The sequence below is a fragment of the Carettochelys insculpta genome, chromosome 1 (assembly GCF_033958435.1).
Source record: "Carettochelys insculpta isolate YL-2023 chromosome 1, ASM3395843v1, whole genome shotgun sequence".
NCBI lineage: Eukaryota > Metazoa > Chordata > Testudines > Carettochelyidae > Carettochelys > Carettochelys insculpta.
In genome coordinates, this window is record NC_134137.1 from 203576726 (window position 1) to 203592832 (window position 16107).

General features: G+C 48.9%; 1 protein-coding gene across 3 annotated transcripts in view; it reads right to left on the bottom strand.

The window, feature by feature from the left end:
* IGSF3 (immunoglobulin superfamily member 3) overlaps nucleotides 1-16107 on the bottom strand; it is a 185352-nt gene that overhangs the window by 53212 nt on the left and 116033 nt on the right. For all 3 annotated transcript variants that reach the window (XM_074997989.1, XM_074997972.1, XM_074997982.1), the window contains 3 exons: nucleotides 7221-7631; nucleotides 4071-4460; nucleotides 1189-1590 (listed from right to left, as the gene is read on the bottom strand). In XM_074997989.1, the coding sequence (XP_074854090.1) occupies nucleotides 1189-1590; nucleotides 4071-4460; nucleotides 7221-7631 (1203 nt within the window). The remainder of the gene's footprint in view (nucleotides 1-1188; nucleotides 1591-4070; nucleotides 4461-7220; nucleotides 7632-16107) is intronic.

A 16107-nucleotide genomic window follows, 5' to 3' on the forward strand; every position in this document is an offset into this window, starting at 1 on the left:
TTGGCGTTGTTTGTGTATAATGTCAGTCTGTGCACAGTTGCAGAAGTAATGTATCCAGAAATCTAGACTGTCATTATGGTTGTCAGGGGGAGTCCACTGGATAGCTGTGAATCCATCCCAACTTTGCAATCACAACTCGTAGCAATTATTTATAGCCCTAACATTTTAGAAGTTATCAGGCTTTCAAGAACAGTCACTGGTTCTTCAGACCTGCTGGGCATTTTTGGCACTGGTCCAGCACTTAAAGTCACAAGCTCTAGACCAGATAAGTGAGGCTTGGTCTACAAGAGGGATCAAAGTCAATCCCAGATACGCAATTTCTCGCCATGCTACCAGCACAGCTACAAATCAATGTTATCAGGATTGACTTGATTCCCTGGCGTACACCAGGGATCTTTGGAATTGTGTGTATCAGCATGTAGTACTAGGGCCAACGGTCAAGCCCAGAGATTGATTTTGCCGCATCTTCACACACATGGCAAAATTGATCCCCCGAAGATTGATTACAGTTCACTGACACAAACCCCGCGCCCCCCACCTCCTGTAAGTTTAGACATACCCTTAGAGTCTAAATCCATGCAGTTCCCCAAACGCTGTCCTTTAAACCACGTCGGTTTACTCTATTCAGTGCTCAGAGGGATTAGCTGTAACCACAGGGCAGCAGCAATCAGGACTCCTGGGTTCTAATTCCACTTGGCCAATGGGCTCGCTGAGGGCCTGATTTTCAGATATGCAGAGGGCTGCTCCTGCTGACACCTGATGGAGTTGGAGGTGTTGAGAATTTCAGAGTCAGGCTCCCAGGCCCTCTGATCTTCACCGTCCTCATGTGGAGATTAATACTGACCTCATCCACAGGGAACCCACGAGGAGTAACTCTCACAAGGTGCTATGTAAGTGCCATTAACCACCCCACGTCTCACTCTGCCGCTTTTATGCTGCACACCGGTGTTCCCCAGTCACGTGATGCGCCACACTCCTCCACAACACTATCTACAGCGGCGCCGACTCCCACTCCGACACAAGTGCCTCCCACCAGAAGTAGGCCCCTCCCTCCAACGCTTAACTCCGCCCCCACACAAAGCACGCCGGCAACATCTGCGCCAGCCTCCGAGCTTGCCGTCACCAAATCCGTCTGAGGGCGAGGGATGGAAAGCACCACACAGACCCCACAGCGCCTCTGGTACTCACCCAGAGCAGTGATGGACACAGGCGTGCTAGCGTGCCGCTCCCCAATCATCTGCCACTCCCCATCTTGCGTCCGTGTCCACTCAGTCACATGGCACTCATAGTGGCCCTCATCTGCCTTGACGCTGTTGAAGATCTCCAGGGTGAAGGAGCCAGGCCGCACCTGCTCCATCTGGATGCCCCCATAGCTGCTACGTTCCGAGTAGGAGGGGCCCGGCTGCAGCGTGCCATCCCGATCCAGCCACACCACATCACTGCGCCTGTTCTGCTTGTCCACGAGCTGCCAGGTGACGGAGAGACGGCTTCTGGGCCCAACTCCTGAGCGCACACTGCAGCCAAAGCGCAGGCTCTCACCCTCTAGGACGTTGCTGGCATTGTTAGTCATCTCCACCGAGATGCTGGTCTCTAAAGAGACAGAAAAGACACGTGAGCACAAGGAGGAGATGACGATACATGGAAGGTAGCGTCTTTGGGGCGTTCTCCTTCCAAATTTGGGAGCACGAAACTGCATACACCTTGGAACGGCCCACAGCTAACTTGTGTGTGCAAATATGCGAAACAGGCACATGGCCAGCGACCGCTACTGGCGGAGTAGGGTGCCTAAGCTAGATGACTGACAGACTTCAAAAATCTATCCTATTACTGCCAGTGAGGAGTCAAAACATCTTCTGACTACAGGTCCAGGACAAGCACTTAAAAAATTAAGGTGCTGAAAGCAGCCATATTCCTATTGGTACTGAAAGTCTTGGATCTGCCGAAAGGCTTCACACCCATTTGATTTGCAACAATCACAGAATTCTGACTATCATCTTAATGTTTCCAATTTCTACGCAGTTTTAGCAGCTGTTCTCTCACAAACTACCAGAGTTAGCTATCACAATCCTACCCAAGGGGTGTGCAAACTGGTGCGAGTGCCCATCGGGCGGGTGCAGGGGCCCAAATTTCAAAAGGGGACGCAGCAATCGGTTCTCCCTCCCCTCATGGCAGGGGCCCTCCTTTGCATCCTGCAGCTTCTCTCTGGTCACCTGCCCTATGCCCTACAGGCTCTGGGCCAGCGCCTTGTTTCAGTTTCCCAAGTGAGTCCCAGCATTTTTTTTTTTTTTTAAGTGCAGTTATGTTGATCTTCTGGTCCCTTTAAAGAGCTCCCTGAGAGAGCTGGAAAAGGGGCATGTGAGTGCTCTTTAAACAGCAGAGAGTTGTGTTTTTATGGGGTCCCCCCCAGACACACACAGCTGGAACATGGGCGAGGCTCTTGAAAATCAGCAAGATAAAGAACTACCTGGGCCTGCTGGAGGTCGGAGGACACTTCAAACAGAGTGACTTTCCATTGGTTTGGATTTTATTAGACAGGTTGGGGGACCCTGGCTAACTGCAGGGACAAAAAGGGGAGCTCAATGTAAAAAGTTAGCTCACCCCCAATCTATGCCATCAGAAAAGTAGGATCTGGGAGTCTCCAGAAACAAACATCTATGGCCCAATTTTCACAGGTGCTGGTCACTCCCACTGCTTTTTGAGGGAGTCGTAGATGCTCAGCTCCACTGGAAAAATGCACACACGCAGAGTTGTGTTTGTTTCTAGCACTAGTAGATCTGATACCTGTGTAACATGGAATTTGCTTCAGTTCTAGTGTAGAACGGCTACTTTTTAGGCATTGGTCCAGTCCAGAATTTCTGGCTGGTGCCATTTTCGATCCCAAATGAAGGAGAGTCCATGCTAAGAGAGTAAAAGACTACATTTGTCCCTTACTTCAGCACAAAAAGCTTCAGAACAAGCTGCAGCTTTCTACCAGGTTCATAAATGTAAGGTAACCTTGTCTCAGCTAGCCCTTTGTTTGCGCAATACATATTGTTGGGTTAACTTTGATAATACGTTATGTGGCTTGTCACATCAGGAGTTATTTGAATTTGGAGAAAGAGCAAGACAGAGAGAACGAACAAACCCAAGGGCTGGCTCTTCTTGCCCTGTCTTTCCTGGCCTACGAAAGGCATCCAGGCGGGGTCAGAGGAGAATACTTTCACTAGATTGACTGTGTGAGACAGCCAATGACAGGGCTGGACATCTGTGCTAAAGAGCAAATGCAGGCTTGGGAAAGATGCACTTGTTACTGCTTCTGGGCGTGGGGCACATCTCTCCTCTGACGAGTTGAGGGGACCTCTTGCAAGATCACCAAGGCAGGGAGATCTGGGCAGCAGATACTAAAATGTTTCCAGCAAGGATGCTCACCGGTAAGCAAACCAGTAAGCAGGAGGGTTACTGGCCAGCTGTCCCTTGCCAGTTAACTCTGGCAGTGGTCAGCTGTGCTGTGCTGGAGCAGCCTCAGTGAGGCTGGCGGGCTGAGGAAAGGACCTCATGGCTGAAGTGGGGCTGTGCGGTGGGACCTAGGTTAAAACAGTCAACAGCCTATGCACTATTGATTAACTGTTTTAATATGCCTAATTTCCAGTGCCTGGGCAGCTTCCAGGACGAACTCAGAGCTGGTTTAAGGCTGGTAGGGTTCCCAATTCAGCCTTTCAGAATGGATTTACACCTTTAGGTTCCAAGTTCCCTGCTAGGAGATGGGAGGAATGGGAGAATAAAGACAAGTTCCCATTCCCTGCTTTAGCAAAGATCCCAAACTCCCGTCTCTGCTAACAAAGGACAAACTACAACCTGGGGCAACCACCCTGGCAAGAGCCAATTTTTCCAGCCTAAGCAGTGGGGGAGTGGATACCTCCCCCTCAAGATACTTCTGGCTGGGTTTCTCAGCCTCACCAGGCAAGCCTCCACTGTGCACTTCTCCAAGTTGGGTCCCAGCGTGGGTGAGCGCAGCTGAGCTTCTCATGCAGCTGGCTTTGCACAGGAGGGTGCACACAGATCCGCACAGGGGCATGGCAAACTCTACTTACTGAGGGGCAAGACTGTAATGGGTGTGTTCTTTGGCCGCTTGCTCTCCTTGTCAATGAAGTCCCCTGTCACTGTTTTCTCTCGCTCTGTCACACGGCAGTTATATTTGCCACTGTCCTCCAGGCGGAGGCGGTAGATCTTTAGAACAAAGACATTGTCGCTTTCCTTGGCCACCTTAAGCTGCCCCAAGGCCTCGCGCTGAGCAAAGTCACTGTTGAGGACGGGCACAGCGTTGGGCCCCAGGCTGGCAATCAGGGAGCTGTTGAAGGCCCATGAGATGGAGAAGTAGCGTTCTGGGACGTTCTGTGCCTCCAGGATACACCTGAACTCCACTGGCTCGCCCACCATGTACGTTCGCTTCTCTGTCTCCAGACGGACACCGAACTCCTTATCTGGAGAAAGACAGACCAGCACACAGCAGCGTTACTGCAGCACTGCACATGTGGAAGGACCCTCACCCCAAAGCCAGACTGGGCAGCAGGACACTTCTATTTTAATCCACTTCTCATTAAACCCAAACCCCCATATACCCTGCATTCATGCTCCTGCCTCCCTCCCTATTACCTCTGACATTAACGTAGAGTCAGACCACTACTTAAGCAGAGGTGGATGCTGCATCCTGGGAGAACGGAGTTCAGCTCACCCTCAGCAGGAGAAACCAGCTACTTGACATGCAAAAACTGCAATCACAGCCAAACTGGGAGCAGGTGAGCTCATTTCTTCTAAGCCTTTTTATATTCAAAATGCTGTTATGGTCAGAAGAATGACTCAATGACCCTGGCCCTTTACAGAAAACTGTACAGACACGCCTTTTAAATCAGCACTACAGGTTGAACTTCTCTAGTCCAGGACTCTTTCCTCAGCAAACTCCCTTATCTGGCACGATTTTAATTAGCCAAATGATGACTTATCATGGGTGTGACCAAGTTTCCGATGGTCCCATAAAGTTTGTTTACAGCCACCAAACCTGGCTCTCCATGTTCTGTGCTGTTATTTAGCTGTAATTTACCCTTAAATGTCTTCTATGAACCCAGTAACAAGTGGAAGTGTTGGTAATGTGCTAGACAATATTGACCTCTCCTCATCCGGCAAATTCTCTTGCCCAGCACTGGTCAGCTCCCCAGGGCACCAGAGGAGAGGTTCAACCTGTAGATTTTTTTTTTTTTTTTCCAGAAGGAAACCGGGGCATAAACTTAAGGCACTTGCCCACGGAGCTGCAAAGGTGAGCAGCAGAGGCAGGACAGAACCCAGAATGTCTGACTCTTAGTGACAAAACCCAACCCCTAAGTTGTGCTGACTCCCAGCCTCGCCCAGTAATTGTGCATCGGATCCATCGATTAAGCAATGCATCCATCATCGCTTAGCTCAGAGTCAGACTGTTCCTTATCTAGTCTTTTTTTCACCCAAGGATCCAGAAATGTCATGGGCTAGCAAGCTGGAGTCTATTCTGCCTCAAGCTTCATTAATCACCACGTCAGCTAAGTTCCAAGTGCAGGCTGTCTTTTATTGGTGTTGATAGCGAAGAGGAAGAGCAAGCCCAGCTGGGTTTTCAGAGCACAACCAGAGCCTGTGGTGCTGGCAGATAGATATATTTTTGGCTTGCAAATGGGTTACGTGCAATATAAAAGTCTTGAATTTTGTAGAGTTATTTTCTCTCAGCATCATTCGGAACCACTGCTCTTTCTTCAGCTACAATCCACAGGTGCATGTCGTGGGGACAACAGTTCATGATCCACATTAAAGCTCAGGCTTAATCGAACGCTGATCAGCCATTCTAGGGGCAAAGGCAGAGCAGCTACTAACGTGTATTTCTCCAGAATTAAGAACAGCATTCCCTGTAATCTGAACATTTGGGCAGCTGTCCAGGAGAGATTCAGGTGCTGTCCCCCTGATTAGCAGAGTGCTCACAGCACCCACAGTGGGCAGCATGTGTTTCTACTCGTGGCTCACATCTGCCCATGACTTGGTGCACATAACACAATTTATCCTGCCCATGGATGGGGAAAAAAAACAGAGGGAACCCTGGTTAAGAGCTCCTTCTGATGACTACTACCTTGTAACTCTTCAGGGCTTGGTACAATACTCGTAGAAACCTTTACACTGCTACTTCCAAAGCTCTTCCCATCACAGTCCTTGACAACAGCCTCTTCCCTGATGCACTCCAGTTCAAAAGCTAACTCATGCAGACCGGGCACTGTGCAGCTACACACATTTTGGAGGACCATACGGAGAATAAAAATGCCCAGTGTCCATGGCTTGGCACATACCTACAAGGAATCCCCAGATGGAATGCTATATAGCTGCATTTTAAGGCAGATGTTCTACAATTGAGAAATCCTGCAGAAGGGAACATGGGTGCAGATGTGAGCCTCACTAGAGAGAGGAATACACTCCTGCAGAGGAAAAAGCAGTCAAGTAGCACTTTAAAGACTAGCAAAATAGTTTATTAGGTGAGCTTTTGTGGGACAGACTCACGAAAGCTCACCTAATAAACTATTTTGCTAGTCTTTAAAGTGCTACTTGACTGCTTTTTGTTTTGATAGTGTATAGACTAGCACAGCTTCCTCTCTGTTACTATCCTGCAGAGGAGGCACTCTTTGGACACTCCAAGGACACATGCCTAAGAGATTAGCCACTTGCAGAAAGAAGTGTAGCAATAGGACGCCTCTTACAGCACATATAGTGATGTCTGTCCCTCCTACCAGCAACAAAGCTGTTCTGACAACCCTCTTGAGAAATGTCCTGCCAGTGGCCAGCTGAGGTTCCACCCAGGAAACTGTTAATGAAAGCACCTCAGCCGATTACAAACAAAACAATTAAGCGCAGGGACGAGCTGAATTCTGAGGTAGCCAGGGTCCACTACATTTAAGGTTTTCTCCTACCTAGTGTTAAGAATGCTGTGGTAAGAGGGCAGGCTTTCATGACTTTCCTAAGGAGACTATTGCAGAGCCAAACCAAGCTGACCTGATGCCAGCATGCGCTGGCCCTGAGGCTCGGCAGTCTGAGCTAGGCACTCCTTGGCTGGCTCAATACCAGAGAAGACTCTTGAAAGGGGACCACACTCACACATTCCCCACTCTCTCCCTTTCTGCAGCACCCACAGCTTCTCCTGCCGCCTGCCCAAGACGAAAGAAAACCCTGCAGATACTGACCAGTGGCTTGGATGTTGACGATGGTTCCCTCAGAGCGCTTGCGGGTCATGGCATACCAGGACTTGTCAGGGTCCTGGATCCATTCAGCTGCCTCACAGTAGAATTCGCCCTGGTCGGATGGCTGGAGGTTGTAGATGGTGAGCTTAGATGTGGTCTCTCCCACCTTGTCTAGACGGACATCGCCGGTAGCCTGTCTCTGCGCGTAGGTGCTGCCTGCCCTCAGGACGAAGTCACGACTGAGGGAGATCACCTCCACCGGAGACTCGCCCACTTTCTGGCGGTACCAGGAGATGGAGAGGTGACTGTGTTGGGCTGTACTCTTAGACACCTCGCATTTCAGCTCTAGAGAGTCACGCTCCACTTTGTTTAGCGTCTGTGGAACTGAGGTCACGTGCAAGGAGTCTGGAAGAACTGCAAGAAAGAGAACAAGGATGGGTGTAGATGAGAAAAACAAATATTTCACAAATATTTAGGGACATGTCAAAACCTCTGAGGCAAGGGAGGAACTGAAGGCTGGATTCTTTAAAGGAGCACTAGGAAGAAGTTTCTATTTACAGCTCCAGTGACTCACAGGCTTTAGAGATGGAAAGCCCTATTAAGTCATATCTAGACCTCCTCTCAGCCCATGCAAACTGTTACCTATAGCACATTTTCTGGTGCTTGGTTTAGCCTACTGCTAAATGCCCCAAGATACCACAGATCCTCCTATCATTTTGCTTGTATTACTGCTTCATAGCTTAATAGATCCTACTTACTTACCATTCGCAACCTGTATTGTCCTCTGAATGCCATGTCTTCACTCCTTATCATATACCCCGTTCCAATCTTCGTAATTACTCTTCCCTCCCCCTTCCCATCGGCATTCTCATTCTTCAAAATACTTTACACCATTGCTAGGGCCTTTGCTCCCTACGAGTCATTGTTAGACCAAGCAGGCATATTTAAGATCTTTTAATTTTCCCTCTTAAAACAGGAGACAATTCTTCTCTTCCTTGTTTACGTCTGTCCACATTGTAACCACATCAGCAAAAGAGTGTCACTGCATTTCATCATCAGGAATTTACAACACATCCTGGACAATGATCCCCCACTTTCACAGGCCTTGGGAGGCAGACCAGTCCTTGCCCACAGACAACCTGCCAACCTGAAGCAAATCCTAACCAGCAACTATACACCGCACCACAGTCACTCTAACTCAGGGACCCATCCACGCAACAAACCTCGTTGCCAGCTCTGCCCACATATCTACACCAGCAACACCATTACAGGACCTAACCAGATCAGCCACACCATCGTGGGTTCTTTCAGCTGCACATCTACCAATATCATTTATGCCATCATGTGCCAGCAATGCCCCTCTGCTATATACATCGGACAAACTGGACAGTCTCTACGGAAAAGAATAAACACACACAAATCAGACATCAGAAATGGCAATATACAAAAACCCGTAGGAGAGCACTTCAATCTCCCAGGCCACGCAGTAGCAGACTTAAAAGTAGCTATCCTACAGCAAAGAAATTTCAGGACCAGACTCCAAAGAGAAATTTCTGAGCTACAATTCGTCTGCAAATTCAACGCCCTCAGCTCAGGCTTAAACAAAGACTGTGAATGGCTGGCTAAATACAGAAGCAGCTTCCCCTCCCTTGTTTTTCACACCTCCAGATCAACTGCTGGTAGTAAGCCTCACCTTTGCTGACTGAGCTAACCTTGTTATCCCCACCCTTGCTCTGGCTTATTTATACCTGGCCCTGCAGATTTCCAAGACCAGCATCTGATGAAATGAGTCTGTGCTCACGAAAGCTCATGCTCAAAACTTTTCTGTTAGTCTATAAGGTGCCACAGGACCCTTCGTTGCTGTTACAGATCCAGACTAACACGGCTACCCCTCCGATATTTGCATTTTTAGAGGCATCTGGCCTTTCTGAGGGCAGCAGTGCAACCACACGACCAACTACCTCTGCCCTCGGACAGACAAACACCAGGGAATTGGCAATAAGATGATTAAGACATGTGTCAAGTTGATTTAGCAAACAGACAGGAAATAAATGTCCTGTATCCCATTAAGAAATAGGAGTCATTTCCCCACTGTTATTTCCACAACAAAGATTAGCCACGAAAGGGAAAGACACAAAGAAAAAGGGAGAGAGAAGGATAATTAACAATACAGGCAGAGTCCATCACTTCAGAGAGAAAAATCTGTTTGCACAGAATCCATATATTCTGGCTACTTAACAATCGAATACCTCCTATACCTCCCCCTGACCCTCCCTTGTCTTTATGCAGAAGGATGGTTTGGAAGGGAGATGGGGAAGGCCACTGGTGCCAGGACCAAGAACGCAAAATCGCGTAGAGCAGTAGAGGTGTCCCATTGCAATCATTACAACTACTTGTGAATTCATTTTTTAGAAACAGACTATTTCAAGCTGACACGAGCCTGTTTTAAAAAGGCAGAAGATTGTAGGCCATCTGCAAAAGCAAAGTACCAAAGAAGAACAGAAGATAGAGTGGTAACAGTTATCGGCTAGCGCTGGGGTCAGCACCCTTCCCGAAGTGGAGCGCCAAAATCTGACCTTTTGACCTCTATCTATCTATGGTCTGAGTGCGGGTGATAACTTTTAAAGTCACTAATATTCCTAGTTACAACAGCTTCTCCAATACATATGGTAAGATGCAGAGTGTTACCGTTTAGCTGGCGGCTGGAACCATTAGCAGGTCTTTTGTTAACCCACAGGTGGCCTGGCTTTGAGCAAACTCCCAGCAGCATGGAGGGGCGGGGATGAGCCCCGCCTCCTGTGCCACTCTTGGCACCCATTCCGGGGGTTGCTGACCCCTAATCTACAGTCTACAGATCAGCAGCACCATTGACTCTGCTGTGGCTCACAGCTTTGGTAAGTACCAGCAGAGTGAACCAAACATGTCTTCAGACAGATCCACAGCTCATATTCTGGGCTGCAAGGAATCAGGCATTGGAGTTATTCAGGGAGAGGGCTCAAACAACGAGAAGAGGGAGGCATAAGCAATGAGGTGGAGAAAGTGAGGGAGAGAACTTCTGCCCCTCAGAGAGAGGAGAGGTGATTTCACAGTCACCAACTATTTACTATCCAGAGACAGTTATGAAGATGGGGTCCCCGCAGGCAGGGACAGTACCATGGCAGGAATCCCTTTCTTACCACATCACCACCCTGGGTATCAGCAACACTACTGATTCTTGTCCCCTTTCCTCCCCACCCTCCTGCTATTTTCTCACACATTGCCCACTAGGTGGTAGGTCTCTGACAGATCTTTCATGCCATGGTATCAGAGTGAACTAATTGGTTCCCCCCGGCCTTCGCCTTCAGACTCTGCAATGGGCATGACAGGAAGCTACTAACTTAGCCGCGATTCCTGAGGAGATTTAAATTTCTCCTCTAAAACCCAGCTGGATAAATCTCCAGAGCAGCTCAGTTCGCCCTCTCCGCCCTGCAGTCCTGGGGCTCTCTTGTAATTGTTTTATATTATTAAATAAATGAAACCTGATTGTCATCTAACTCAAGTCTCTTTCCTGCTGTGTTGCCTCAGAGGAAGATACGACGCTATGCTGGTCTCTGTGGGATACAGGAAATGGTTTGGAGCAAAAAGCACAAGACTCTTCACCACCAACGGGGATTAATGCCGCACCTCAAGCTATTGCTTTCCTGTGTCCATCCATTACCTGTGTATCTCGATATTTAGAGCTCAGCGTAAAACCTCCTTACTACAGTCCTAAGTCCCCCTACCACTTTGCCAATGCATCTCAGTCCTGAGCAGGTAAGCACACGGCTAGAGGGGCTTGTCTACCTTTACGAGGCAGCTGCTCAGCAAAAACATTGCCTGTGCTGATGGGAGGATTTCTGTCTATGGCCAGGATTAGGTCAATACAACTGCATTGCTGAGGAGTGGGGATTTTCTGCTTTCCTGAGCGCCACAGTTATACTGATGTATGGTTGCAGGATAGACCATGGCTTAGTGAAAGCTAATCCAAGTCCTAACACATCGGCATCACTTATTCCATGAAGTGAGCCAGATTACACTTAATTAGGGTGCATGGACTGGGTCTGCGGAATAGGAGTTATGCTCTCCCTGTAAATTATAGCGCATCTCCCACTGGAAAAAAACAGAAGGTGTGTAAAGAAAGATGGATGTTAAACTATAACTTTTATACTAGTAACCACCCTTGAAGCTACTGTTGCCTTCAACATCTCAATGAGAAGGGGACAATATATTGCCCTTCTAGGACCACATGTTTTCTTTTGTTTATTAAGCCACTATTGCATGGAGCGCACACTCGATGTTCCCATTATGTTCACAACTGCACGTCATACCACCACAGTAAACCCTCTACATAACAGACTCCAGAAATAATGGATGTTGTCCCTGGGTGATGCTGCTGAGGGCTCCATCAGGCTCAGCGGTAAGGACAGAGTCAGCGGTGGGTCTGGCACGTGTGCGCCACACTCCTTCCCCATCCACCTGCTCTGGCACTTTCCCCGTGAGCTTCAAGACCTTGTCCCTCCACCGGCGGCCCTCACATCACCCTGGCGCACACGGGCCATGCGGCACTGGGTGGGCAGCATGGCTGACGTGTAAGTGCCAGTGGCAGGCCCCGCAGTGTGAGGAGGTCTTCTCCCCCTGCAAGGTGTGGCATGCCCGGGCGAGTTAGCAAAGGTGCCAAGGGGGCGGCAGCAGGATCAGAGCCAGTACCCACCCCGCCTCACCCCCCACCCAGACTGCAGCAGTAGCAGCGTGGCTTGCCCCCTCCTCAGTGGGGCAAACCATTGCAGCTCGCTGCAGAGGTGAGTTACCTCTCATCCGTGACCCTGCTTGGCAGCGCACCCCCATGGGGCAGCCATTCCACATGCCCAGGCCCTGGGGAGCTGAGCCAGGGTGGGGCAGCAGCGGGGCGTGGGAGCTCTCCTCCCTCAGCCCCATGTAAACAGAGGGTGTCAGCGCCCGGCTGTCACTGTCTGCAATGGCACTGAGCAGCAGCTGCAGAATCGGAGACTGCGGCCCACTGGCAGGCTGGGGGTGGCAGCCGCCCCTGCCTTTGTGGGGGCAGCTCGGAGCTGGGCGCTGCAGGACCTGCAGCACTAAGAGCCGCAGGAGATGCAAGGAGCCAGGCCGGCATTCAACTCCTCTCCTGGTAATTGGGAGAGGGAGATGGAGGTGTGAGGGGAAGAATGGGGCAGGAAATGGAAAGGGAAGAGGGAGGGGCAGAGGACAGGAGTGAGTGATGAGCTGGGAAGGTCAGTCCATTGTCCCACAGTATAACCATTCAGCTATAATGGACTTGTAGCATTAATGGACACCCCTTCCCTCTATTAGTCTGTCAAATTGAGGGTTTACTATAAAAGTGTATGTGCACCATCTTTTATAGAATTAATGTGGGCTCCTGCAGATGTGGGCCTTTGGGAGAAATCAAATGCATGGGGAAATGGGTTTTTTGGCATTCTGAGGGTGGTATCATTTTGTTTTAGTCATCTGTGGCAAATGGTTAGACAAACACCCACCAGGGATTATCTAGGTATACTTGGGTCCTGCCACAGTGTGCAGGACTGGACTAGACAACCTCTAGAGGTCCCTTCTGCCCCTCTTTTCTGCAGTCCTATGCCAAGTCTTGGAGAGCCACTGATGACACATTATGGATGTTATTAACTGGGATATCTGCTAGAGCTACAGAGCAGGCTGAAGTTTATTCCTTTTCAAACATCATCTGGCTCCAGTGTTCCCTCTAATCTTTCCCAACCATGTACAGAATAAATTTTGCTATGCACACCAAGGCATCCGCAGATGAGCACCAACAACAGAAAGACATGCTGCCAGCTGTGCGTGCTCTGCTAATCAGCTAAGCATCACTTCAATCTCTCCTGTTTGGTTACCCACATGGTCCACTTAGAGGAACACTGTCTGGCACCCCAGCTGCTTCAGAGTTCAGAATATTCATTAAATGGTGAGAGTGTACAAGGCAACATTTATCATCAATTAACTAATTTTTTAAAAAGCAAATTAGACCTGCAAGTAACAGAGAGAATAATTACTAGGGAACTTCTCTACAATGTCACTTTCAAAAGTCACTTTGAGCACAACATCACACCCAGAGGGACATGTTCCAAAGATGTCAAGCCAGTTTCTGTGCCCAGGTTGGACAGAACATGCTCGAAGATGTCTGAAGGAATCAGAGGTGATTGTACTCGTCCAGCTGAATGGCACAGGGCATGCTGTTGCTGCAGAGTTATGATAAGTTTAGCCTGCCCCAGCCTGTGAGCAGCCACATGTTAAAGCCATATTTGAGTTATTGTGTCCTCTCTAGTGCTGTTCTGCCTTCCGTGTGTTGCTAGGACTTCTAGGGGTGCAACTTTGGTTCTCTTAGCTACAACTGAGCTGAACTGCCTTATGATTCTTTACCAGTGAACCCTGGGACATCCTGCCAGTCCTTCTGGGCATATGGACAAAGGCCAGGGACAGTGAGGAATTTGTGGGAAAGCGTTCAGCTCTCAAATGCCTTCACAGCCAAGTGGGCAGGTTACTAGCCCAAGTGAAAGCCTCACTAGGACTTTAGCCTATACCCCAAACAGGATGGCTAAGCAGGGTTGAAAGCACCACCAAACTCAGGTCAGAAGTCTGCATGTGGGGATGGGACAGGAGCAGGGGCAACAGCCAAGGACAATGGAGAGTTAGCTCAGGATTTCAGGCATGCCTTACAAATCAGGCCAGCAGAGCTGTTTGCTGAAGAACGGTCATTTGAATCCAACAGGTCACCAGAGCAATGGACCTGCCTGAGACAAGAATGCTGCAGCGAGGAACAGTAGTGAGGGTAGGACACAGCAGTAGGGCAGCTGGACAGCATGGTTAGGGGCCAGGTGGCTGAGCAGCGTGCCTGGGGGAGAAAGGCAGCAGAGAATCATGTGCACAGGGAGGAGGACAAGGACCACGACCAGGCAGGAGAGGAAAGAGAGGCCAGGCAGCACGTACTAGAGAGCAGGGAGAGAGTGAGATTCATCAAACTAATTGAGATCTGCTAAGCCAGTTTGGAGCCAAAAGATGCTTGGGATTGCTGGAGTAGACAGTGAAAAATTTTGAATGGAAAAAAGCAAGACAGCTAAAAATACAGCGCTCCCTAATATTTCCCAGGCCTATAGTTGACATCAGAGATATACACACCACAGAGAGGAGGGAGACAGTCCGTGAGGCACACTCTTTTCAAGGTATGGTCTGCGTTATGGAAGTTTGAGAACCAGTGTTATAACAGGAGTCAACACTAGGTGGTGTCTGCCCAGCTGTGAAGATGAGAAGAGTTGTTGAGAGCTGGTTCTCCCTCTGAACGCACTCCCACCCCGGCCCCACGCACCTGACAAAGCGGGTCTTTGCCCACGGAAAGCTTATACTCCAAAATATCTGTTAGTCTACAAGGTGCTGCAGGACTTCTCATTGTTTTTGAAAACACAGACTAACTCAGCTTCCCCTCTGACACTTGAGAGAAATGGGTTACCTTCTCTTGAATTTGGATACAAATACCTCTCTTCCCAATAACTCCTGGAAACAAACTCTCCTTTCATAAAAGTTTCCAAATGCTCCACAAAGTGTAAACGTTAGCCCTCTGTGGGATTAAACATTACCCCTGTTTCACAGCTGGGAAACTGAGGCACAAAGCGATTAAGAGACCAGTTGAAGATCTCATGACAAGTCAGGGGCAAACCTGGAATTTCATACAAGTTCCTGGCTCTACTTCCTGGGCTTATCACAAAGCCATGGCACGTATTAATCTGAGAAGGGAAGAATATCATGTATTTTGTTACCAGTTCCATTTGCTGCAGTGCCCCCTAGTACCACGCTGAGGCACTAGTTCAGTACCGAAGGCGGCAAAACCACCAGAATGCCCCTTGCTCTGCACGTGCTCCAAGGACTCCACAAAAGACAAATCACACACCAAAGGAGAGGTGATCAACTGTTTTGCAAACCAGAGGGAAGCCAGGAACTCACCAACATTTTGCAGATTTAGGCAAATCAATAAACCTCATGCTCCCCCTGTGTAAACTGAATATAACGCATCTCAAGAAGAGCTGCTAATGCTGATAGACAATATTGGCCTCCCTTGGTCCAGCAAATTCTCTTGTCTGGCACCGGGGACGTCCCAAGGGTGCCAGACTAGAGACAGTCAATCTGTGCCTCAAAGTAAGCAGCAGGCATCAAAAAGCATTATAGTAAAGGACCTCCCTGCTCCTCTCTCTCTCTGAAGCACAATCCAAACCCCTCTGGTATTGATTTCCATTCTATACCGTATGCAACAACTTGTGTACATGTAGGAGGGCTGGTGAGAAAGGAGAGATACCTAGATCAGCATTGTAATCCTCTCAGCCCTCCTTTCTGGTAATTAGTTGCGTGTGTCAATCTGTACCAGCTACAGCACAGCAGACAAAACTACAGTGCTCCCTCCCTAATCAATCAAAAGACACACACAGTGCCTACTGGGATGAGGAAAACACAGCTGCTGACACCGAGAACGTGATGAACTCCCTAAAGGTCACTACCAAGAGTGAGCAGATAAGATGGAGCAGAACATTTCTACAGCGACATGCGCCTGGATTGATTTGTTTTGTTTTAAAAAGTACAGCCCAACTGGGAAAAGGCGGAGCAAGAAAAGCTGGTCAGTTAAATGAAAGCTTTGTTCCTACTTCTGCTGCACTACAGTACAACTGTCTTCACATGTAACATGAGAGCCTAATTTTGTTCACACTTCAGACCCCCATAATCCTCCCCTCCCTGTCAGATATTCCAGAGTCTGGAAATATCAAATGAAACCTAACAGAGCAGAATAGGAGAGGATTATACAAGACGAGAATTGCCCCACCAAAATCAGTGATTGTGCATT